General features: G+C 53.6%; 1 protein-coding gene across 2 annotated transcripts in view; it reads right to left on the bottom strand.

Annotated features, from left to right (window-relative positions):
• Window positions 1–4: 4 nt before the first annotated feature.
• MAN1C1 (mannosidase alpha class 1C member 1) overlaps window positions 5–25,872 on the bottom strand; it is a 153,864-nt gene continuing 127,996 nt past the window's right edge. Inside the window, exons 9-13 of one of the 2 annotated variants that reach the window (XM_027596153.1) lie at window positions 19,518–19,737; window positions 16,587–16,759; window positions 15,222–15,337; window positions 421–505; window positions 5–308 (exon numbers count right to left, since the gene is read on the bottom strand). In XM_027596153.1, the coding sequence (XP_027451954.1) occupies window positions 168–308; window positions 421–505; window positions 15,222–15,337; window positions 16,587–16,759; window positions 19,518–19,737 (735 nt within the window). In that variant the 3' untranslated portion in view covers window positions 5–167. Of the gene's footprint in view, window positions 309–420; window positions 506–12,055; window positions 14,247–15,221; window positions 15,338–16,586; window positions 16,760–19,517; window positions 19,738–25,872 lie in introns of those variants that run through there. The other variant, XM_027596162.2, reaches the window with a different exon arrangement.

The following is a 25,872-nucleotide window of genomic DNA, read 5'->3' as shown; positions in this document are numbered from 1 at the left end:
CTTGTCGGGGAGGGGACTCCGGGCCACCAGGCTTCGTGTCCCCCTCTGTTGGCAGACGTGAGGGAGGCCCGAGGGGGAACACCCCCCTCTCCACCCTTATCCCACCTGCTTTCTAAACCGTCGTCTGTCCTCTAGAAGAATGAAAACCTACAAAGGAAGTCCTGCCCCTACTCCATTCCCTTCAGGGTCCACAGACTTCCACTTCTGCACAATCGCGGGGGCGGGGAGCGGGGGAGCGACCTGTACAAGGCCACCCGCAGGGGCCGCGGCCCTGAAACCCTCACCTGCTGGGGCCAGAATGTCCTCACCTGTAAGGGGGAGTCAAAAGAGGCCCTCCCCGTGGATTGTGGTGTGGAAGAAATACCTGGGTTGGTGGGGCTGGCAGCCCCTTGGCATGGGCAAGGCCAGACTGTGACTTACCAGCTTCCCTCTCCTCTGCTGGACATGGCACCACCACAGGAGCGATTTTTCTAGAGAGCAGCTCTTGGCATGCATGCAGGAGGACCTGGGAATGGGGGCGGGTGGAGTTTGAAGAAATACTTTTGGATCTGCCAATACTTTTGGTTCCTGTCTCCAGAAGCCTTGGTTCCACTGGGGCCCTCTTCCATTATTTGAAGGTCTCCAGGAGCCCGGGGATGGCTCTGTCTTTCCCAGGAGAGGGCAGAAACCGCCCAAGCCTCTAGACAAGAACCCTGGCCCCGGGCGAGCAGCAGCACCATCCTTGATCACTGCCAACCCCAGTCCATGTGCACCTGTCAGGTCCCCGATGCTGGAGGGACCACTATGTGCTGGACTTGGTGTTGGGTACTTTATGCTTTTATTTGTTCTCAAGCAACCCACTGAGGTGAGGATTGTTTGCCCACCCAGGTCTGAGTCCCCATCTCATGCCCTGCCGCCTCCCAGGGGATGGCCCAGCCTAATGATTGGGGGTGAGGACTTTCTTCTACCACCACTTCTGTCCTTCATGGATAACCAACCATGACAGCACCCTGTGGGCAGGGCCCCATCTTCCCAGAGCCCACACAGGACCTGACACATGGTCAGCACTCTAATGTCTTTTGGACGAATGATTCCAGGGGACCGAGAGTTGTGGGCTCTGGACCTAGCTTTTACCCAGTGCTCTGGCCCCAAAGCCTCAGGGGGACCCACGGAGGGGCTGACATCTGCTGTTGGCTCCTGAAGACTTCCAACTATGCTACTTCCAACTCATTACCGCTAATGTTTGGGGACACCCTGCATATGACAGATGCTATTAGAAAACCAAATTCTGCTCTATCAGGAAGCAAAGCTAACAGAGCACAAAGCAGGTTAGGAGGGGAAGATTGATGAGCCAAGGCCCCTGGAAAATAAATGAGGGAGGTTTTCTTTGCCAGAATACTTTTATGTATTACACTTGGTTCTTGTTAAAGACACAGACACCCCACTGATCTCCATGGCCCAGGGCTGGGGAGATGGGCTGCTGGGATTGGGAGGGTGCTGGAGGAGGGGTGGGTTTACAAGACTTGACTTAGATCAGTGAGCCTCTGGGAGAAGGATCCATGTCAGGACCCCGCTCTGGGAAGACAGCTCTGGGCTTGGGCAATGGAGCTGGACTAGGTGTCCCACTGGTGGTACCCTTCCCAGGAGGCTTGTCTCCAAATGAAGGACCTGGGCAAGGCTGGGCCTTGAGAGATGGGGCCAGGAGGGTCGCTCTGGTCAGCAGTGGCGCTGCAGGGGCCTTTTGGCACCTCGTCTCTGGGCCCTGAGTGGGCAAGGGTGGTGTTTGGGAGTAGCGGCAAGTGGAAATTACATCAAAGTAAGTGGCATGCTGGCTATGTCCTTGAGGGGCTCCCAGGTGAGCAGGGAAATCATTCTTACGCCCGTTCAACACATGTTTGTGGAGGGTCTTCTGTGCTTGGTTCTGGGCATTGGGGATCCACAAGAGAAGACGAGTGGAATCTGCTCTTCTAGACAAGTCAGTGGGTACTATGACCCCCCCCACCTTCCCCGTAGGTAAGTGATCTGAGAGAGGGATGTATGCAGAGGAGGGTCCCTGTGACTCTTAAGAGGGGCCAGAAGAGGCTTCACAGAGTGGAAGGCCAGCCAGGCCTGAGTTCAGGAGGTCACCAGTCAGAGCACCAGGGGAAGATCATTCCAGGGGCAGGAAGAGCAGAAGCGAAGGCCTGGCGGCATGAACGTCAATGGCATGTCTCTGGCATGATGAGGATTTGAGCAGGGAGGGAGTGTGAAGGGAGGGGGCAGGAGAAACAGGCTGGGGCTCCACGTGACTTGTGAAAAGCTTGGACTTTATCCTCAAGACAACAGAGTCATCCGAAGAGTGGGACATTCAGCCACGGAGGCTTCCTTCCGACTCTGGAGGGAGGGTCCTTCGCCTCCCTGCTGTGTCCACAGGGGGCATTGGTGCAGACACCCCGGGGCGTTCCATCCGCCGCTGGAAGAATACGCAAGGCCAGGGTCACTGCCTCATATCCTGGCCTGTGTGCTCTCTCTCTTTCTCTCTCTCTCTCTCACACACACACACACACACACATGCACACGCACACGCCTGCCTGCCCTCCAGTAGCATCCTCTCTTCCGCTTGCTGTTTCGCTGGGGCAGACTCGCTGGGGAGGGGCCCCTGCTCTCCAGGGAGAAGATCAAAGTAGGGTTTTCGACTGCAGCTCTAGGAGGATAATGAGCTGGGGTCTGAGGGGGAGGAAAGCCATCTGGTGCTGGGTTTTGTGCTTCTTCTCTAACTCGAGGAGCCTGGACAGGCAGAGGGGTTATTTGCTCTGAACCCAACCCCTGACATGTTGCTGGTCAATCACAGGACCAGCATTTGGGAGCAAAATGCCACTTGGGAAAGGGGAGGCTTTACCTGCCCAGACCACGGGGGCCTCTCGACAAGCTCAGGCCCTACTGTGTGCCCGGAACTAGTCTAGGCTCCTGGCACACAGTAGTGAAGACAGACGAGGTACGTCCTCTTTTGGAGCCAAATATTCTAGCAGGGGGAGAGAGGTGATACACACGCAAAGAAGATCGTTTCGGATAATGGTAACCGTGAAGGGGTGAGACAGGCAGGGGGCAGGCAGCTTCCCCAGGAGGAAAGGAAAGAAGCGAGAGCCGAAGGGAGGGCATCTCAGGCCAAGGGGCCAGTGCAGAGGCCCTGAGGAGGAAACAACCCTGGTGTGTTCAGGAAACGTGTGGAAGGCAGGGCGGGCTGTGTGGAGAAACAGGAAGGGCTGGTGAGAGAGCCGGGGCCCCACGGACGTTGTGGGCCGAGGCAACAAGCTGTAGTTGGATACAATGGAATACATTGTAGGGTTTTAAGGAGGGGAGTGATGTGTCACTTGTTTTTATTATTTTTTTAATTAAGCTTTTTATTTTAATTCCAGTGTAGTTACCTGATGTGTCTTTAAACAGACTTTTCTAATAGCCAAAAAGGAGAGACAACCTCCATCTCCACTGATGAGTAGATAAACAAAATGTGGCAGATCCACACAACGGAGATTTTGGGGCAATAAGATGGAACAAAGCACCACTACGTACTAGAACATGGACAAACCTCAAAAACATCACACTGTAACAAAGAAGCCAGACACAATTGTAGGATTGTAGGGTATTGTAGGATTCCATTAATAAGGCAGGTCCGGTAAGGCCAATCTGGAGACAGAAAGTAGATTCGTGGTTGCCTGGCACGGGAGTGGGGGTAGGGAGTGACTGTTAATGGGCACAAAGCCTCTTTTTTGGGGTCTAAATGTTCTAAAAGGAGATTATGGTGATGGTTGTACAAATCTGTGAATATACTACAAAAACACGAATTGTATACTTTAAATGGGTGAACTTTATGGCATAAAAATTATGTCCCAATAAAGCTGAGGTTTTTTGTTTTTTTGTTTTTTGTTTTTAAGACCTTTCTGGTTTCTGGGTAGAGAACAGACTGAGGGGAGCAGGAGTAGACAGAGGGAGTGGGGGGGCTGGTTCAGTCTCAGCCCAAAGGCATCGGGGCCCTGGGCCGGGGGTGGGGGTAGCGCAGCCCGTGTCCAGTAGACAGTGGTGCCCTTCCCGAGATGGAAAAGCCTGAGAGGCCCAGGCTGCCGTGTGGACGTGACCCTGAGCCTCGTGTGGAGCGCAGTGTTGGGGAGGGGGCATGTGCAGGAGTCTGCAGCTGTGAGCTATGGGGACCGTAAACTTTCGAGTCACCAGCCTATAAATGACACTAAAGCCACAGGATTGAATGAGATCATTGAAGAAGAGAGAAGAGGCCTTTGGTTTGCGTGGCCTCGGCGGCTGGTACGTGGCCACAGATGTGGCCGTGCCTCTGAGTGCTGAGGGGCTTTGGTTGGATTCTCAGGCACAGGGCTGATGCCAGGACTAGCCAGAAAAGAGATGAATTGTGGGGGTCACGACTGTCTTTGGCTAGGCTCCCTTGTCCTGTCCAGGCAGGTTTATTTCCTGGGGTCAGGAAAGGCCCCCGCGTGGACAGCTTTATTCTCAGCGCCATGGCCGCAGGGGTCCTGGGCTGTGTCGCCTGCCTGCCGCTGGAGCCGCTCGACAGCCCAGTGGCTCTGATGCGCCATCGGGGTGGCGTGTCCCTGGGCTGGAGCGGGTACTCGCTGAGTTTCCTGGGTGGGGTTTTTTGGAGTGCTCAGCAGTGAATGCCAAATCCAGAAGAATTTTTCCCTCTTATAAAAACACCCTTCCGCCAATCCTGTTGCTCATTCAGGACTGGAGGCTGAGGCTCTCAAATGCAAAGACAGGCGAGTTTCATGCAAGCCCCAAGAAATGAGTTGGACATTTGGGGGCTTCCCAATGGTTAGTGTCGAGCCCGGGAAGATGGTGCTGGGTCAACAGCCCCAAACTCGTCTGCTCTGAACTGTGCCCAGGGCCAAGAACAGGGGTTGGGGTGATCGAGCTCCCCGTTTGTCCAGGACTGAGGGGTGCCGAGGCTGGGGGTTGCTCAGTTTGAAAAGCAGCTGGAGTTCTGGGCAAGCCGGGAAAAGCTGGCCCCCTACCACGGGAAGGCCGTGTCTCAGGGTGCCCCGAGGGGCTTACTCGCGCACCGCACCCCCAGAGGGGTAGAAAAGGGCTTTATGATGACCAGACAAAAAAACATTAGAGCCCTGAGTATATAGGACATAAGTTGTTATAAGTTGTCTATAAATCTGAGACCGAAAACTCAGTGGAATGCCTATAATCTGAAGACTGAGAGGGAATTCAAAGGCCACGTGCCTGAAATCAGTCCGTGGTGGAAGAGGTCAGCACAGGGTTCACTCCAGGGATGGCGGGTACTGGCAGAGAGCAGGAGGGAGCTCTCTGGATGCTGGGAATATTCTCTATCTTGATGGGAGGGGAGGCTACATGAATGGGTACACAGGTGAATATTCCTGGAGCTGTGCACTTAAGATTAGTGACTTTTACACATGTGACTGTGTCTACACTATCCCTCAGTGGAAAAATTCTTTTAAGGGGCGCCTGGGTGGCTCAGTCGGTTAAGTGTCAGACTCTTGATCTTGGCTCAGGTCTTGATCTCAGAGTCGTGAGTTCAAGCCCTCTCTCTGCTGGGCTCCATGCTGGGCATGGAGCCTACTTAAACAAAATAAATTCTTTTATTTTTATTTATTTTTTAAAGATGTATTTATTTATTTGAGAGAGAGAAGGGGCAGGGGGGAAGAGCAGAGAGAGAGGGAGAGAGAGTCCCAAACAGACTCCACACTAAGTGCGGAACATGATTCGGGGCATGATCCCACGACTCTGAGATCATGACCTGAGCTGAAACCAAGAGTCGGAGGCTCCACCGACTGAGCTACCCAGGTGCCCCCCAAAAAAGTTCTTTTAAAAAAAAGGTTCATTCGGGAGCACCTGGGTGGCTCAGTCTGTTGAGCGACCACTGGATTTTGGCTCAGGTCATGATCTCAGGGTCATGGGATTGAGCCCCTTATGGGGCTCCGCTCGGCAAGGAGGGTAAGGAGTCTGCCTGTCCCTCCCCCCCCGCTCTGTCCCACCCCCACTTGCATTTGTGCTTGCTCTCTCTTTCAAATGAATAAATAAAGTCTTTTAAAAAAAGATTCACTTAAAGGCTCAAGAAAGGGGCGCCTCGGTGGCTCAGTCCGTTAAGCGTCTGCCTTCTGCTCAGGTCATGATCCCAGGGTCCTGGGATGGAGTCCTGCATGGGGGGGCGGGGCGGGCGGTCCCTGCTCAGCGGGGAGCCTGCTTCTCCCTCTTTGCTGCTCCCCCTGCTTGTGCTCTCTCTCTGTCAAATAACTAAATAAAATCTTTAAAAAAATTTAAAAAGTAAAGGCTCAAGGAAAAATGGGACTAATTTAAAACCCTGGAGCCATGGAAAAATAAAACTCAAATAAAGGAAGACACAGTGATTGAGCTGGAGGGATGAAGGGTTTCCTTAAGAGAAAGATCAAGGATGTAGAGACAAAGATGAAAGAGAGAGGAGGCAGATAGCTCCCGGCCTGTGGTGAGATGGGATTAGACGGTTGGACACGTCTGTCTGTTCTTCAGCAGGAGAGATCCCAGAGAGATTTCCCAGACGGAGAGGCAGTACATCAGAAAGCGGGGCAGATGTCTTCCCTAGGGAGCACGGACAGGCCCCGCGGGGAGGGTCCTAAACCACAGTGGGTGGCGGCAGTCAGGGTGGCCCCCTTGGTGATCAGGTCAGCTTGGGACAGGGAAGGTGCCAAGGCCACATGGCCATTGTAGGTGGGGAGCCTCACGCTGGGAGAACATGTGAAGCCGGAAAGGTGACACAGCAAAGGGTAAGGGTGCAACCAGGGGACACAGATCGAAGCCCGTGCAGGACGCTCCATGGAAGGTCATCTCCTGGTTCGAATCGCCCCTGGGGAAGGGGTGAAGGCAGATGGAAAATGGTGTTTGAGACCCAGAACTCACTGGCATCATACCTGCCCCAGATCCAGAAGATTCCAAAGGGAAAAGAGAAGGCCCCGGAGCCAGAAAACAGCCTTGGCTCCACACAGGCTGGCAGAGGAGAAGGGCCATCTGAGGAAGCAGCTTCAATTTTCAAAAGCGCAGCTGGACCTGCTTGACAGGAGTGGGGCCACAGAGGGGAGGGGAAGCTGCAGGAACAGAAGTCAAAGGAGAGGCTGCGGTGCCTTGAAGTCTCCGGTTCCCCTCCAGATGGGAAGAGTCCAGAGCACCATGGAAACACAGGGCAGGAGGCCCTTGCTGCCCCGGTACTCCCGGGGGGACCAGTCTCAGCCGCTCCTGCTTCGGAAGCGGAGAAGGGTTTCCACTGAGACGTAGGTAAGGGGGAGATGAGCCGGAGGCCTCTCCCCTCAGAAGTCAGAGGAAACTTGCACAGATGTGCCGCAGGTCATCTCATGGCCCTGCTTTAACCTCTTCCTGGCTTCTTGCTGCTCAGATTAAAATCAGACTCTGCAGATTAAAATCAGACTCGAGGCCCTGCAGGATGGAGCCCGGTCCATCTGACCTGCTCCGACCCACTGCACAGCGCCCTCCATTCGATGCTGCCCTCCCACTCCTTGGGTGCCCCCGTACTTCCTACCTCTGGGCTTTTGCACTTGCTGTTCCCGCTGCCTGGAATGGTGTGTCACACAGGTCTGCTCCCCATCTCCAGTGTCCCCCGTCACTCTCCTATGTCCCCTGCCTGTGGCCTCCCCAGCACCGAGCTCCGTCTGCACGCCGGCCCCACCCTGCCACGGGCCTGGAAGCCCCACGGGGGCGGGGACCTTGTCTGTCTTGTCGAAGCTGCAGCGGCAGCACCTTGCCCACTGCCCGGCAGACACGGTTAATGGCCTCCTGTGGAATTACAAAGCCTGGAGGGTTCTGGAACGGTGGCCTGGGCAATGAGCCGCATGACCTCCGAAGGTCTGGGGCAGGGCCTGAGGACTTGCATTTCTAACAAGCTCCTGTTGCTGCCGGCGCCCCAGACCCAGCTTCCATACTCTGAGAACCATGGATCTAATGATTGCCCAATGCTGGATCATTCTGTGGGCTAAAGCAGAACCTCCCGCCCCAGGTCTCAGGGGAACTCCCAAGGGAATAGTGACTGGTGGCAAGGGGCTCCTGAGGGTCAGGGCAGGGAGACAGCCACACCCCTGATGATTGCAAGGTTGGCCAATAAATCCAAAGCCTTGGGAAAGGGAAGTTGAGGTGTGGGCGTGCACGTGTGTGCACGTGCCTGTTTCAATGGAGGGGTAGGGAGAGGTCAGGGAAGGCTTCCTGGAGGAGGTGACATTGAGGGCAGCCTTGAGGAGTTTAGTAGGCATACCCCGGCGGCAGAGGACAGTCCAGGCAAGAGGGGCAGAGATGGAAATACATGGAGGTATATGAGAACATGGGCAATTCTAGATTGGTTTCCAAAGGAAAGAATCTCTGGGCTATTTGCAGGCTTTTCTGGGTTGAGTTTTACCATTCTCTAAAACACCGAAGGCTTCTGGGAGACAGATCTCAGTTACCATTCTTTACACTTATACCAGGGAGGGCTCATAATTTGTTGTCCAAATTGGGACACTTTTGAGAGCAAAGGGGGCGTTGTTAATTAATGTGCCGGAACAACAGGTTTAAGAACTAAACTGTCATGAGCAAATGTCATGAGCAGGATAAGGGCCACCCTAGATTTGGGGTCATTTACGTGAGGAGGGGAGAGGAAGGGTGTGGTGGGGGGGACCACTGTGGGCATCTGCCCAGAGGCCGGGAACAACTGTTTGACCTAAGCCTCAGTTTCCCGCTCTGTAAATCTCTGCCTGCCATGCCTCCCTGTCGGAGTTGTAGGAAGGATTCACCAGGTATGTCCTGAAGAGGAAAGATGAACGGGACCTCTCCCACTACCCCCCGCCCCCCCACCGGCCCTGCAAGCAGAGGGCCTCTGCTAGATTCTGGGCAAGCTCCCAGCATCTTCCTTAAGCCCCACCCCTGCCTGAGCAGTGGGGGTGGGAGGGTGGGGGGGTGGGGAGGGTGGAGGGTCCGGGGGAGCCCCACCTGCTCCCCGCCAACCAGGCCAGCCCCTGGAAGCGCTTGGATCTTTACCCCAGTTTCCCAATTTCATAGATTCAGGGCTAACGGCAAAATGCTTGCTCAATGTGAAAAGCGGAAAATGTTCAGATTTATTGCTTTGAGATTTTGGGTTGTCTCCTGGGCCTGGTTGATGTAGTTTCCTCCAAGTTTTAGAGCATTTTGTTTAAAAAGAAGGATTTTTGACACCAGCGTTTTCTAGTTTACAGAGAGCGTTCACATAATAGCAGTAACGATCATTACTATATGTATTGAGTTACTACACTGGGGAGCTCAATTAACCCTCGAAATCACCCTCCCTTTCCACAGCGACAGGCGGAGGCTCAGAGAGGTTAAGGGGCTTGCCCAAGGTCACACAGCCCAGGAAAGGGCAGGTCATGGTTTCAGTCAGTCTGTGCTCACCCTCTCCAGTTCTGCCTTTCTTATCTTCAACTTGACCTAATGCACGCAGATTTACAGATACACAGTGGGTGAGAACAAGACAAAACAAAAACCAGAGGCTGTTGTGGAAAAGAGAGGCTGGAATGAGTATAAAAATAACCAGGTATGTCCAAGGGAACCCTCACCTTCCCAAACAATATATTTTGTGCTAAGATTAGTTTTGTAATGATGCAGGTGGTGGAGGGTCCAGTGGGGCAGGGAGTCAGTGAGCAGAGGACTGGCTTTCTAGGTTCTAGGACTGAACTGTCCCAAATGGCGCCCAGGGACCACATATGGCTATTTAAATTTAATTAAAATGAAATAAAATTTTAAATTTAGATCCTCACTTGCACTTGCCACATTTTAAGTGTTCAATATCCACCTGTGGCCACCCTATTGGACAGCACAGAGATAGAGCATTTCCATCACCACAGAAAGTTCTACTGGACAGCATTGTGCTAAGCCACCAGCAAGCCTGCTCCTGTCTGGTCCACACTGTGTTGGAGGGGCGGGCAGCCGCTGATGCAGGTGACAGCTTCCTCTGCCACCAAAGCGAGATGCCATCCCAACACCTGAGCCCCTCCACTCAGGGAATGTTATGACTCCATGGATGCAAATAATTTTTTTAAAGATTTATTTGAGAGAGAGAGAGAGAGCACGAGCAGGAGGGGCAGAGGGAGAGGGAGAGAATCTCAACCAGACTCCATGCTGAGCGTGAGCCTGACACAGGGCTCGATCTCACCACCCTGAGATCAGGACCTGAGCTGAAACCAAGAGTTGGAAGCTTAACCGACTGCGCCACCCAGGCGCCCCTCCATGGATGCAAATAAAGAGCAGAAACCAAAGGAGTGGGCATTAGCTGAGGCCTTGCTATTCAGTGTGGTCTGAGGCCCGGCAGCATCAGCATCTCCTGGGAGCTTGTTAGAACCAAAGTAGCTCAGGCTCCGTGCCTGACCCACTGAATATGAATCTGCATTTTAACAAGATCCCCAGGTGATTCAGCTGCACGTTCAAGTTTGAAAAGCTCTGTCTTAAGAGACAGGAGGAGCAAGATCAAAATATTGTTCCAAATATAGGGAACCAAACAGATATTTTTGGATATAAAAAAATAGCATTAGCACCCCCATTAGCGTGTGATTAAGCTTTAGTCACAGATGGCTGAGCCTCTCTGTGCCACATAATCAACGAGCATATTTCCAAGGACAGAGCCCCAGGGGGGTAGCTGGGACGAGCCGGCCCTTCCCCATCTCCAGCACCTTCGCAAACCTCGAAGAGGTCCCCTCCCCAAAGCAAAGGAGGCAGAACTGAGATTCACACCGTGGGTCTCAAGGATGCCGCCTTTAAATCAGATTTTCTGTTTTTGCTTTTCTTTCCAGTGCATTTGGTTTTTGAACTTTGCAAACTGCCCTGGACACAAGGTGCTGTACAAAGCATCTAAACAAACGCAGTCATTTAAAAGGAAGCATCTGGAGGACTCTGTCCTGCTTCTCAGGGGTGTGGTGCTCTGCAGGCCTCAGTGCCTGCAGCTAGCTGCTAATAAAGCTTTCAGGGCAGGAACCAGCATCACGCCCCTCCATGAAGAAAACAGGTGCAAAAGGTGGTTCCGTCCGACGAGACTTCAAAAGGGACTGGCAGCATGCTGACCCTTGGCGGGGGAAGGACAGTCTGTTGCCGGGACTGGTTCCAGAACCGGGATTCTGTGGCTCCTCCTTCCCTGAGGATGACTCATCCCTTAATTTCTCTCTCCTCTCAGCCTACCTTGGGTCTTACTTATCTTTATCCCTGGAATGGAGTTAACTTGCCAAAAGGATGCTATTTCTCCACCAGCAACGACCCTCCTGGGGGATGAATTTTGAAATGTTCATTTTTACAACTTGCCCCCAGCGACAATGCGGAAGACAGAAGGCTGGTGGCAGGAGAGAGGGGGACAGCACCATGGGCCCAGCGGGGGAGCCCGGGGCCTTGGGGAACCGCCAAGTGGCTTTGCAATGGAGAGACATTCCAGGAGTTGACTCTGAGGAGCTGAACGAGAGGGGAGAGGGGGATGGTCAAGGATGCTTTCATAACTCTCTTTATAATACTGAAAAGAATCAAAGCAGAACCTGCGAACAGTCCTGCTGTTTTGCCTTCACCAGCGCGTGGCTTCATTATTTTGGTAGCAAACCTCGATTTCTTCTCCGGGGAACAGCCTGTGGGGCATTGCACGGGGTCCCGGTGGGTCTGTCAGTCAAGATGCCCCACCCTCCACCTGCTGGGAGCACGTGACCCAGGCTAGGCCAATGGGAAGCCCGCTTCTTTGAAGGGAGACCGTGGGCTCTGGAAAGGTTTGAAGTGACCTGTCTTCAGGGGGTACTGGGGAGACTGCCCCCTTGGTTCTTGCAGCTTGGATTCCCGGCCACACCCCCTTCCTGTCATTTTGGTCTGACTGGTCACTCTCCTGAGATCCCATGAATCGCCGCAAGGCATTTCAATATGTTCTCTTTTTCTTTCTCCTTCCTTCGTTTTTTTTTTTTTTTGCTTAAGTTAGACAGAGTTGTTTTCTATTATTTGCAACTGAGAGCCCAAACTGTCACAAACCCAAATGCCCAGAAATAGGGGATTAGATCCAGAAAGCATGATACAGCACACAACGGAACACTCCACAATCAGGTACAGTGATAAATGTGTATTTGTTGGCATGGAAAGATCCTCACAGTATATAGTTAAGAGCAAAAGCAGATTACAGTAAAACAGGATGCATAGTATGACACCATGTTTGCAAAATATATTCTGTACATTCATAGAAAAAGATCTGGAAGAAAATATAACTATTCATTCTGGAGGGTAGAATGGTGGATGGCTTTTCTTTCTGCTTAGCATAAAGATATTCCTCACCCTTTCCACAATGCTCGCACAGTGGGTTTTTCTGTTTTGTTTTGTTTTTTAAATGGGCACAGGCAGGTCTCCAGAGGCTGTCAAGAGTGAAGTGATTTCCTGGGTTCAAGCAGCGACTTACTCACCAAACACCAGGGTTCCTGCCATGGGGACGGCTCACCCGTAGCTCTGACCACTGCTTAAGAAGATGCTGAAAGCATCTATGTCTCCAGAATAAGGAGGAAGCACTTCCCGCAGTCAGGGCGCCAGGGGACCCTGCTTATTCTCACAGCAACCTTGGGAGGTGGAGGTTCCTCCCTCTGTTTGATGGAAGAGTAGCCTGAGGGGTGAGGTGACCTATCTGGGGTCCCATTGCGGGGACGTAAAGCCAGGTCACTTGGCCTAGGCTCCAATACCTCAGGGACTACTCAAAGTTCATAACAGCCAAACTGAAGTGGCTGAGCATGCAGGAGGGCTCAGAATTACCCTGTGTGGTCAGCTGTGGGACGAGCTGCCTGAACACCTCGCTCTGCATAATGGCCTCAAGGTTTTGGGGCCCTGGGTGGGCGGGGGCGGGGGGAGAGTGGGTTTGTGGGATACTCCTCCTGCTGCTCCTTCTTATCTTCCAGGCCTCAGTTTGAAAGTCTTCTGCTCAGAGAGGCTCTCCCTGATGCCCTCGGATCAGCCCTGGCCACTAGTGTCTCGGCCCCAAATCTCCTCTGTGGCACTTCCTACGGCTTGCACTCACGTTACTTATCTGTCCGTTGACTTTATGGTCTATCTTTCCCCCACTTGGCTGTACGCTCCCTGAGGGCAGGCCTTGTGACTGCTTCACTCCCAGCTGTGTCCCTGGCATCCAGCCCAGTGTCTGGTCTCCTACGGGCACTCAGCACGCATCTGGTGAATGCGAACAGATGGACACGGGGTTGTGACTGGGCTCACCTCTGCCTCTACCTGGCTGCATGACCACAGACAAGCTGCTGGCCCTCTCTGGGCCTCTTCCAAGCCTTGACTGAAGTATAAATATGCGACTCCATTTAAAGGATTGGCTTCACCCTTCCTGAATTTGTAGGACCAATTTAAGGGAAGGCAATAGAAGTTGGAGTCTAAACTTATGTTAAATCAACTGCTGGTTGATTATTTTTTCGGGTGAGAACATTGCCACGGTTTTCCCAGGAGTCACTGATGTGCAATGAACCCAATCGTACTTCTTATTCAATAAACTCTTTTATTGTAAGTTTACAGATTTTTCCATTACAATAATGAAAATGGCACTAGTGATTTGTTAACACTTAGGCCCAAATCAAAAGGGAACGCCTCCTCAAATTATAAGGTAAATGCCACGTAGTTGAACGTATAGTAAATGTTGGGCAAAAAGCATTTAAAATATAGAAAATGGGGTCAAGGTTTCTGTGTGCGAACATTTTAAGGTTTAGTTTATCAAGATGATGCTGCTTTCGAAAGCACATGATTTTGAAACTATATTTATAATTTTTGATAAAACACAACTGCAGAGAAAAGGCAAAATCAAGCAAAACAAACGAACAGAAAACTCCCCAAATGAGAGGAAGTGAATCAAAGGCATGGAGACAATATGCAAACCTCCATTCACTGGGCCCTGGAATGGCAAGTGAGTGGGTTTCATAGAAATTCTCCATAGAAAGGAAAGTCTGGGCCTGGGGTGACATCGCTGCGTCTCCAAGTCCTGTCTCCTCACAGAGGAAAAGAAGTTGCTTGTCCGACACATCTGCCCTGGGTCTGCCTGGAATGGGGCCTACGTTCCCAATCCCTTTGAGAACAGTCCCAAATCCTGAAAAGGCAAGGCAGCCCTCCGGGGCCCCGGGCGCGGCAGGGAGACGGGTCAGAGTCGGCCCCCAGCCCTGCTGGAGCTGTCCGAGTGGTTCACCGGGAGGGGGTGGGCCTCTGTGTTGAACACCCAGTCTTCCAGGGAGAGCATGTCATCTTCAGAGAACAGAAGATAGAGATACCTGTGCCCCGGGGCGGGGAGGGAAGCACGACACAGCCGGTCAGGGCTCTGGGGAACAGGGGACCGTTGGCCACCCATCTCGGAGGCCTCTGCAACACGGGCCTGTGGCTAAGGGTGCAGGGAGTTTTGAGATCCCAAGTCTGTTTGCAGCACTGGTCCCAGGGAAGGAGCTGTGGATGCTGAGGACAGCACTGAGATCTGGGGCAGTCAGACCTGGTTTAAGGCTGGCTCTGCCCCTGCCCTCCCTCTGTTGCTTCCTACCTATCGGGCTTCACTCAGGTACTTTTACCACCTGTGGGAGAGGCCGGCCAGGCCCCCTTACGGCCTAGATTCTTCTTTCTTTTCAAAGTGTCCTGAGTACTGCACCCGTCCAAACTCTTGGGCTGCTCCCTGATGTGCCCCCCGGGGAGACTCTAGACTCAAGCAGATGTTAGGGCACTAAAATGAACAGGGAGTTGTGACTCCAGAACTCCAGCTTCCCAAGCCAAAGGAACAGACCATTCCAACCCACCATGAGGGGTTAAGCACAGGGGGACGGCTTTGGGGAACAGCAAGGAAACAGGGTGGCTGACTTCTACCCCAAGAAAGCGAGGGAATAGTGCAGTAGCAAAACTGTCGAGGGAGGGTCAACAGGAGTGACCACCATCACCATCATTCCTGCCGTTTTATAGAAGAAGACATGGTTTCAGAGAACCAAGGGACCCGAGGAGACAGGTTACAGAAGCTAACTTAGCACACCGCTAGTACCTGGAGGTGGGGTGCTGTCTGGTCTTTCCCTGAGGGGAGAAACCGGCCTGGCCCGAGGGCCACCCTGGGGACCCCAGGCCCCCCACCCCTCGTGGGCCCCCTGTGATGGCAGAACCTGACTGTCGGTGAAGGGAGGGACTGCTGACCCCACGCCTCGCCCTCCTCCTCCCTCCAGCCCTAAGAAAGTCCCGGTCCCTCTGGAAAGAACGCCGGCCAAGCCCCAACTCACTTTAGTGTCTCCGCTAGAAAGAAAGTCTGCTGCTTGTTGTCGTGGTTGGGGATGCTACTGTACACATCTTGGATCCCAGAGAAACCAGCTTCCGTTCGACAGTATTTCTCCAAGGCCTGAAGAAAAGGGGGGCAGCTTTGGTCCAGGGAGAAGAGACCCCCCCCCCCACACAAGACTTGTGCCTGCCCAGGTCATGAACAGGCAAGCCCGGACCACCTGGCATTTGTGGAAGCAAAAAGCCAAATTCTTGTCTCAGGGCTCAGCAGCCCTGCCCCCAGGGCCGAGAACTTAGTCCCAGCAGGCTGCTGGCTCGAGCTCTTCTCCTGGTCTGAACTTAGGGGATGTTCTTTTGGCCCTTCAGGGAACAAGGCTGACCTGACAGACTCACCCACAGGGGTGGACAGAGGAAGGCAGTGGAGGGCTGGGATTTGGGGACTAGACTTAGCACACCTCACGGAGTCCCTGTGGAGATACGGTCCCTCGTCCAGAGGTAGGAGGGCCAAGTGCTGTCTGCCTTTTGTATATAAATGCCATTTTTACACACTGAGGGGCCTGGGGGCTGGGCCCAGGAGCACAAAACTCTTGGCTTTCACTGATCAAGAGCCAGGGGCTTCAGGGCAGCAGGGGGATTCTGGCCAATGAACCATGTATGTGAACCTGAGCGGGCTCGTGCCCTGCGCGAGTGTGGGTGAGGTTCTTTTCCCCAGGACAGTATATGGCTCTGAGAGCAGGGGGCCCTAGGAGAAGCTGGGAAGCGGGGTGGACAGAGAAGGCTTAGCATCCCTCAAGAGACATCCTTCTGGACTCTCCATACCTGCCTTTGACACCTACCCTATAGAGGGCCAGGAGGTTTCCAGCTGGGTGGTTGGGAATAAGCAGGCTGGTGGAGGAGACACGGGGGCTGGGGAGCAGAGCCCAGAGACAGGTGGGGGCCACCCAGGGCTGGGCTGGCTTTGGGCAGAGGAGGGAGGTGATCTGCCGGCCTGGCAGATTTTTTTCTGTTTGAGAGGAGAAATCTAAAGCCATCTTCTCTGGCTTGGGGTCAGAAAGCAGTGACCGCACGTGCTCTGGGCCCCTCTGGCTCATGCCCTGCCTTTAGCCCTCTAAGTCTGCTGGCCCTGGAGCCTGGGCCCCAAAGGCTGTGGGCGCCCAGAACCCTCTTCATAACTTCCCGGCCTGCTTTGGCCCAGCCGGGGACTTTTCGCTCTGCAACCACACCTTGACCCTTTGCATTTGGAACCTTAACCAGATGTCAACCTGCTGTGACCTTCCTCCCTATGCCCGCCTGAGCTAGGGCGCTTTGGAGCCTGACTGAATTCTCAGGGCACCTGTCACACAGTCACCACCCCGCCCCAGCGCACTCACCATCACCACCTCCCAGCCCCACTCCCTGTAGATGGGGTCGTGGGTCTGTCGCCACAGGTACATGTAGCTCTCCACCACCTCGGGCCGCAGGATGTAGTAGCTCTCGCTCAGCTGTGTGGCCACGGCCTCTCTGCCGGAGTTAAACCAGAAGGCCTCGGGCCCCAGTTTGGTATCTGTGGGCAGAACGAACCAGAGGGCCTGGGTCAGACCTCCCACCCCCCGCTTTTCAGGACCCAGCTGCCCCAGGAGCGCGCTCAGTGGCCTGGAAGCCCTGGCAGGGTGACTGGCACAGGCTGGACCCTGCCTGCGCTGCTGAGGCTGGCAAGTGCCCAGCTTCCCTCTTGGCCTAGGCAGGCCAAAGCAAGACCCTTGAGGCCTCGAGCATTTTGCAGTTTTAGAACCTGAGAGTCCAGATGAACTATCCAGCAATCTGGGGAGAAAAAGGTGTGGGCGATGTTCCCCAACTGTGTTTTGAGACATAAACCCTGCAAGATGTTAACCAGCCAAGGAAGAATTTCAGGTTTAAAGACACCTGGGGAAGAGTGGGTCAAATAAAATGAAATTGTCTCCCGTCTGCGAGACTTATCAGATCCTTTAACATGCTGATATACGGTGATGCTTCTCCACGGACCCCTTTCTGAGGGGACTGCTTTTCGCACCTCCCAGAACCAGCCTTCCAGAGCTGACAGGCTGGGACGCTGCCGAGGTGGAGATGGGGGAAGAGCTGCCAGAAGGCACACACTCAGGCAGAGGCAGCTAGATAGAGGGCTTGATGAGGTCAGAGGGGTTTTTTTGTTTTAAAGGTTATTATTTATTTGAGAGAGAGTACATGAGAGAGAGAGGGGAGGGGGAAGCGAGAGAGATAGAGAAAGAGAGAACGGGCAGAGGGAGACGCAGGCTCCCCGCTGGACGACGTGGGGCTCGATCCCAGGACCCCGGGATCATGACCTGAGCCAAAGGCAGACGCTTAACGACTGAGCCACCCAGGCGCCCCGAGTTTTGTTTTTGTCAGTTTGGGTGGTTTGTTTTTGGACAATTTGGTGCCATTCCTATTTGCTGGAGGACCATAATTATAACCACTGCTACAGTCACCACTTCTGATTTCAAGGGCTGTGCTGGGTGCTTTAGATACATTATTTCGATCCTTAACAAATGTTGTTTGTTTTTGTTTCCTGTTTTTTTGCTAAGGTAGATGTTAGTGTCCCTCTCTCAGGCATATGGAAGCTGAGGATCAGAGAGGCTAAGTAATTTGTCGAAGGTAACACAGCAAAGCTGTGACTGAGCCGGGATGTGACCCTGGATCTGTCTGATGCCCTTTCCCTGGACTGTGCTCTCTCTCTTTCCCTCCTGGGTCTGAGACTCTAGGCCCCGAGTCTAGGCCAGAGGGGTCAGCTCCTCCACCCTTCAGCGCCTGCACACCCTGTCTGAGTCACTCAAGTGCCGGGCTCTGGTCCTAAGTGTGCCTTCCTTCTTCCCATCAGGTCAGGACCCTGAGGGGCCCTGGGTTGTTTGTCCTCAAGAGACGACTGGAGCTTTGCAGGACATTCTACTCTTCCATGGACGGCTTCACAGAAGGGCTGTGCTGGGTGCCATTAGCCAGACCCTGGCCCCCTCGAGTTCTCAGATGCTTGCAGCTCCTCCTGGCTGCTAGCAAAGAGCCATTTTGCCCCAGCTGCTGACGGGGTGGGGGCATGAGCGGCCGCCGTGGCTGGCCTTGGACAGGCGGGCTGGCTGGAACCGCATGCTCTATTAAGCGGATGTGTTTTATGGTCTGGGTTGATTGTCCCAAATAGTGAGCTTTTTATTATTCCTGGGATTTCCTGTTTACGGCTCTGCCTCTTTGAGGGGAATCGCAGACCCGTTGTAAGGACCCCTTGTGAATTGCTGGCTTCATGAAAACTGCTCCGGGAGACCTGGACTCGGCTGGAGGGGTCACTGACACCTTTCAAGCTAACACATGCCTTCTGTGCTGGGGCTGAAGACGGCCGGCAATGTGCTTTCTATGGGACCCTCTCTCTCATCCCAGGAGACCCGTGTTATTGTTCCCAATGAACAGATGAGAAAACAGAGGCCATCCTGCTGGTGAGTGGCCGACTGGCACTTGAGCCAGGTCAACGGCAAACTTTAGGTCCTTCCCTCCAAGACTGGGATTACACTCAGAGCAGTGGGCACCTCTCAGGGCCCTGGGGGGAGGGCTCTTTCTGAGGGGCAATGTTTAGAGAGGCAGCACACAAGGAGCTGGGCATCAGAAGACCTGGGTTCTAACCCTGGCTTAGCTACTCACGTGCAGTGTGACTTTGGTGAAGTCACTTCCCTGCTCTGGGCTGACTTAGTTTCCCCACGTGTAAGACAAGGCTCATGTTCTCTAATGTGACTCCTGACTCTAGCATTTGATAATTCTGCAACGAGTGCTAGGTGGGGATGGTCAAGAAGCTCTCGAGCTTTCTGGTGGTCTTGGCTCAAAGAGGGTGGTAAACGGGGTGGTGCCAGAGGTGGTAAGACCCCATAAATGGAGGGGTGCTGGGGAGGAATGGCAGAGGTACACTCAGGGGTAAGGGCTCGGGGAGAAGGGATCTGCTAGGCTCAGGAAGCCTGGAGGACCCTCTACTCTGTGCCCCTCACAAGGGACCTTGGCCAAGTCCTCTCTGGGCCTCAGTTTATCTGTGTTGTGAGGTTCGGCAATGATGCAAGGTCAAGTGTTGAACACTTAGCACAGGTGCTTGATACATCACCCCTATTTTCCTTTTAACTAAGGGTACAGTCTCAGTGCATAGACGGCACATCCCTCATACCAATTCTACATAACTTCCAAGGCGAGACTGCCCTAAGACCGTGTGTTCCCTTCCCTCACTGCCGCTCTGCTGGTTTTTCTAGTCCTTTCTGGTGTCTAGCCTCAGTCTCTCCTGCTGCCCCTTCCCCTTGCAGGGTTACCTGAGCGGGCGTATGATTCGTGGCACGTCTTGGTGATCTGGGCTGCGAGCTCTCGGTAGTGGGCCCTCTTTTCTTCCTTGGCATCCTCAGCGCCGAGGGCGATCATGCCCCCAGAGAAACAGGCCAGGTGCCCCATCTTGTGGTCCAGAATCCCCCCTCGCCACTCGGCAATGTAGGTCAGCCCCCCAGGAGAGACATTCAGCAAGTAGGTCTCTATTGCCTGGGAGCAAGGTGGGAGTTGGGCAGGGGGGAGGGGCGTAGGAGGGGGACAGAGAAGGGAGGGGGAGAGGATGGAAAAATGAACATTTTGCAGACAGCAGCGAACACAGCTCTGCTGAGCCCTCCATCCCAGGCAAAGGAGGTCCTCGGCCTCCACTGGTGGCTGGTGGTGGTCCCTGATGGGGCCGCTAGGAGGTTCTGCCACTCACCTGGCTGAAGCCAGATGCCTGCTGGGGGCTTGGACACAAGGCAGCTCCCCGGAGTGAGTCTCTTATTTAGACTTTTTTAAAAAGTATTTTATTTTTAAGTAATTTCTGCACCCAGTGTGAGGCTCAAACTCACAACCCTGAGATCAACGAGAGATACACTCTCTCCCAACTGAGCCAGCCAGGCGCCCCTCTTATTTAAGCTTTTGTGTCTTTTATGTATAAAGATTTTTTTTAAGATTTTATTTATTTATTTGAGAGAGAGAATGAGATATAGAGAGAGAGAGAGCACGAGAGGGAAGAGGGTCAGAGGGAGAAGCAGACTCCCTGCTGAGCAGGGATCCCGATGCGGGACTCGATCCCGGGACTCCAGGATCATGACCTGAGCCGAAGGCAGTCGCTTAACCAACTGAGCCACCCAGGCGCCCTATGTATAAAGATTTTTAAAAAATCTTTATTAAATCTTATCCATCCTCCACGATGTCCTCTGTTAGGGAATCTTAACCTGGAGCCCAGCTGGCCTGTGGACGGGCTCCACGGGGTCCAGAGCCCACTCAAATTGTATGTGACACTCTCCTGTATGTGCATTTCCATGGGAAGAGGGTCCATATATTTTATCTGGTCCTTAAAAAGGACCCACAGAAAGTTAAGAGCTGCTCTCTACAAGCCCTTATCATACACCTTCTCATTTAATGCCCATGACAAGCCAGGCCCACGCCCTCTACAGACAAAAGGGCCGAGTGGCTCATCCCAGGTCACCCAGCCACGCTGGGATTTTGACAGGGACCCCCACATGCCCAAACTGGGCATCTACTACCTGACGGCGGCTCCTGCTGGTAGCAAGGGGCTTTGAGAGCCCCCCCCCGTCCCCAGCTTCCATGGGAGATGATACTGCTGGTAAAGACTCCAAGGAAGTTGGGGGATACAGGTGTCAGGCCACGGTGCCCCCCCCCCGCCCCCACTCCCTGCCGTTAGTCCCCAGGAGCCGTGGAGACAGGGGTGATGGCAGTGCCTGTGGCTCCTGGTCCAGGGCCGGGCCTCTGGGGCCCTGGCCAGACCTCTTCCTGCATTCTTGTCCCTCCAATCTATTCTCCAGGGCTGGTCCTGGACCTCTGCTCTCTGTAAATAACAGACCAGTTTAACGTGACGCCAGAGACATGGCTCCCAGGAGCAGATTCCTCGGGTTCAAATCCCACCTCTGTCAGTTCCAAGCTGTGTGACATTGGGCGGGTCCTATGGGCTCTCTGTGCCTTGATTGCCAAGTAAATGCATGAAATGGGGATATGAGCATAAACCACGTCACAGGGTTGTGAGGATCAACGGGCTGTGTGTGCAGAGCTCAGCATACTTGCTGGCGCAGCATCCTCAGTGCACGTTGGCCACCACAGTTCCTCTCCAGTCTGTCCCCTGCCCCAGGCTCTTTCCAGTCACACCCCTCTCCTTCCAACAAGTATTCGAGTTTTCCATTAGCGGGGGCTCGGGGCAGGGGATGAAGCCCCCAAAGACACACAGCCTGGACCCTGCCTCAGGGAGCTCACCTGTTAATAGAGATTTCCAACAAAATCAAACACACGCGGGAATTATGATTTGTGATCAGCATTTTGAAAGAAACATGCTCCGCCTCGACTGCGCCGCCCCAGCTTGCCTTTGTGCAATGCTCCACCATGCGTGGCGCTGGAGACGGCGCCCCCTTCCAGGCCACTGCTGCCCTGGTACTCGTCCCCCGTTGCCTTTCTACATGGTGCTGTCCCCACCTTGTGCATCCTTCTCTGTGTGTTCTGTGGCAACCCTGTCTCTCTCCCAGGACTCTGAGTGCCGCCTGACAGCAGAAGCTACCACCCCCACTCTCCAGCCAGGGGCAGGCATACAGAAGGTGCTCAAACAACATTCGCTCTTGGATCTCTTTGTTCCTTTTCCCCCTCCTGCAAGGTCCTGGCTGGTGGGCTGGCTGCAGGACCCTCACTGAGTAGCAGGTGGGGAGGCTCTGATGGCGTGACGTGCCAGAGCACCTGTGCCATGGGGGGCGGAGCACCGAGGGGCCTGGGGAGCCGCCCACTCCTGGGCTGGGTCTGCTCTGCGTTGGGCCCCCGCTCCTGGGCAGAGCCGGGTCCACGCAGGTGGGGAGGAGGGGTGGTAGGCTAGTCCAGGGTGCAGAAATCCAGTTCAGTCACCCGTCGTGGACACTTGGGGTAGAACACAGACATCCTGGGGAGATCCCATGAAGCCTTGCATGATAGCCCAGAAACTGCCCCTTCAAGACTGGCTCCCATGGGTTATTTCCATTTGGGGTTAACCCCAAGCTAAGTAATCGTGATAAAGAGGAAATGACAGACGAGTCTCTCTGTGAGGACACAGCTGAGACAAGCAGATAGGTGTGAAGATTAAAAACAAGGCTTTCTCAGACTCTAAGCAAAACACAAGATAGCACAGGCTGGGAACTGACCAGTGAGGCTTAAATCATCCAGGAGACGAGCAGAGCTGAGGGGGAATACAGAGACCAGGGCTTGGATCCCAGCTCTGCAATGTGAGCCTTGGGCCATTCTGGGCAAATTATTTCCCTTTTCTGAAGACTCCCTCTCCTCATCTGTAACATGGGAATAATTCCTGGGATGGCCATGAGGTTATTCAAAGACTCTGGCTTCCTTTGCCTCTTGGAGGGGACCCCACCTGCCCCACTCCCCAGAGGCATCTCGGGCAAGCCAGGCTCCTTTGTGGTTGGCAGGAGCACTGGATCTGAAATCAGTCGGATCTGTGTTTGCACCCTGACTTTGACACTGGCTGCCACGTGACCTCAGTTTCTCATCTGTAAGATGGGGCTAAATAAGACAAGGCAGTCAGGGCACCTGCCTGGAGGATGCCACCGTGACAGATACTCTCCCCGTTCTTCTTTTGCCCCTCCCCATGACCTTCAGGGGTGTGCCCCGTGGGCCCGTCTAAATCATCCCCACTCACCCCAGCTGGACAGTGGTCTCACCACGCCCCCCGCCCAGGGCAGCTTTCCAGACTGTTTCCTGGGCCCTGGCCCAGAGGTTCTGATGTAGCCTTGTCAGGGTGCAGCCTGAGCAATGGGATTTTACAGCTCCCCCAGTGATTTTTAATGTGTGGACAAGGTTGAGAATTACCAGAATATTCTTCAAAGCCCCAAACTTGCCAGAGGCCCAGTCTTTACCCAGGATCAGAGATACTCCAGGCTATTCACTGGGGATATCAAATGAGGGGAGCAAAGCCAAGTTCTCTCCTGTTCAATCAAGGGCTTTCCATAAAGCTCCCAGTTTGCTTAAATAATTCACGGCCGTTTCTTCCCTTGAAGGCTCAACCACAGTGTGCCCTAAGGGCAGGGAACCAGGCTGCTCGCTAACTTCATGTTTACCCCGCAAGGAATGGAGGAAAGTGCAGAAAGGCCTTTGCAGGCAGCCCACTCTGTGTAGGCTGAACACTGATCCCCTGACAGCAGACACAGGCTGTGGTCTGAGCTCAGCCGAAGCTGAAGCTGGGGCTGAGATGCAGACAGAGATGGGACTGGAGTCCCAGTAGCGGCTTCATGACCAAGGTCTTGGTGCTGGGGACCTGGGCAGGGAAAACTCATCATCAAGCCCACAGGTTAAAAGGTCCATGACTGAGGAGACCTGTTTCAATAGGCTTCCTTTAAGCACTACCATTCCTGGCCAGATTCATGCAATCAGAGGGGAGTTAGAGCTCATTCATCCATCTATCCAACGGTTCATACTCATCCATCCACCATATCTACCCACCTAACCATCTTTCCACCCGCCTATCCACCTACTCACCCATCTGTCCTCTACCTACCTACCAGTCCGTCCTTCCACCCACACATCCACCCACCCACCCATCCGTCCATCTGCCCATCCATCTATCCATCCATCCATCCATCCTTCCACCAACCCATCCATCCACCCATCAATCCTTCCACCCACTGATCTACCATCCACTCATCCATCCATCCACTCATCCATCCATCTATGCATCCATCCATCCATCCATCCTCCTACCAACCCATCCATCCACCCATCAATCCTTCCACCCACTGATCTACCATCCACTCATCCATCCATCCACTCATCCATCCATCTATGCATCCATCCATCCATCCATCCTCCTACCAACCCATCCATCCACCCATCAATCCTTCCACCCACTGATCTACCATCCACTCATCCATCCATCTATGCATGCATCCATCCATCCATCCTCCTACCAACCCATCCATCCACCCATCAATCCTTCCACCCACTGATCTACCATCCACTCATCCATCCATCCACTCATCCATCCATCCATCCTCCTACCAACCCATCCATCCACCCATCAATCCTTCCACCCACTGATCTACCATCCACTCATCCATCCATCCACTCATCCATCCATCCATCCTCCTACCAACCCATCCATCCACCCATCAATTCTTCCACCCACTGATCTACCATCCACTCATCCATCTATGCATCCATCCATCCATCCATCCATCCTTCCACCAACCCATCCATCCACCCATCAATCCTTCCACCCACTGATCTACCAACCACTCATCCATCCATCTATGCATCCATCCATCCATCCATCCATCCTTCTACCAACCCATCCCTTCAGCAATTGTGTGTTCATTCATTCACAAAATAGCTCTTGTACACCTCCTATGTATTGGGCACTGTTTTAGAATGAGGCAGAGAGGGTGAATGACTAGACGAGATCCTTCCTCCCAGAGAGCTCACATTCTACTTGGGGAAGACAGACAATGAACAAGTAAACAAACATATGCATGGGGTAATTTTTGATGCTGATGAAGGCGAAGAAGAGAATAAATCTGGTGTATATGACAGAGAGAGGCTGTGAAAGGCCAGTTTCCAGTGACATTTGACTTGACCAATAAATGGGGCCCAGCCATTTAAATGCTATTCCAGGTGGAAAGGACAGCAAGTACACAAGCCCCGAGGTGGGAATGAGTCTGGTGTGTCTGAGGAAGGCTGGAGACCAGAGCTGGGAGTAAAGGGGTAAGAGTTCAAGGTGATCGGCAGGTCTAGATCAGGTGGGCAAAGGGGAGGAGTCTAGCTTCTTCCAAGTGCAAATGGGGAGCCAATGAGGTAGGGACATGAATTTCCAGTGCTCCTGGCTGCTGTGTGGAGGGAGAACCGACTCCGAAGGGGACAGGAGCAAGAATTCTACTTTAGGGGACACAAGACCTCAGACCAAGGTGGTGGCAGAGTAGATCCAAGCTGTAACTTACTTTATAGGGAAACTAAGGCCTGGAGCCTACCCAGTGCCTTTTCCTTAGTTGGGCTCAGAAGTATCTAGTGATGGGCTGATGGGATTCCATAAACCCCTTGCAAATAGCTCAAGCTAACCACCTTCCTCTTCCATCCTGAAGTCTCCCTCTCTTTGGAGAGATTCATCTCAGCCTATCATCCCTTGTTGAGAGTTCACACCCTGTGGACAGACCAGCAGTGGTGAGGGGCAGTGGGGGGAACACGGGACGGACTTAGATCTGGCTCTAGCTCCAGCTCCGCCAGCTCCGTCCTGTGTGGCTTTGAGCAAGCGCCTTCCCCTCTCTGGGCCTTGGTTTCCATCCACATAAAGAGAAGGAGCAGAACCGGATGCTCCACTGAGGGAGGCCCCTCCCTGCCTGCACATGCTGATTACATCACCCTTGGCTCTGCAGGGAGATGGCTGAGGGTCTTGCTTTGGCAGCCTCATCTGGGGGCTCCCGGGCCAGTGTCTGGCTGTGTTCTGGGCTCTGACACATTCACGGAAGCCCAGACACCATGGTTTCCAAATCAGACTGACTGCCGCTTCCTGTGAGACCTTGGACAAATGGCTTTACCTCCCTGAGCATGGGTTTTGCATCTCTAAAACAAGGATGCTAGCATGGCCCTAATTTCAAGGCATTTGAGTACAGTCACAAGCTGTGTGTGCAA

Source organism: Zalophus californianus, chromosome 4, assembly GCF_009762305.2.
Source record: "Zalophus californianus isolate mZalCal1 chromosome 4, mZalCal1.pri.v2, whole genome shotgun sequence".
Classification (NCBI taxonomy): Eukaryota; Metazoa; Chordata; class Mammalia; order Carnivora; family Otariidae; genus Zalophus; species Zalophus californianus.
The sequence above is the reverse complement of the archived record's forward strand: the minus strand, read 5'-3'. Positions and strand labels throughout refer to the sequence as shown.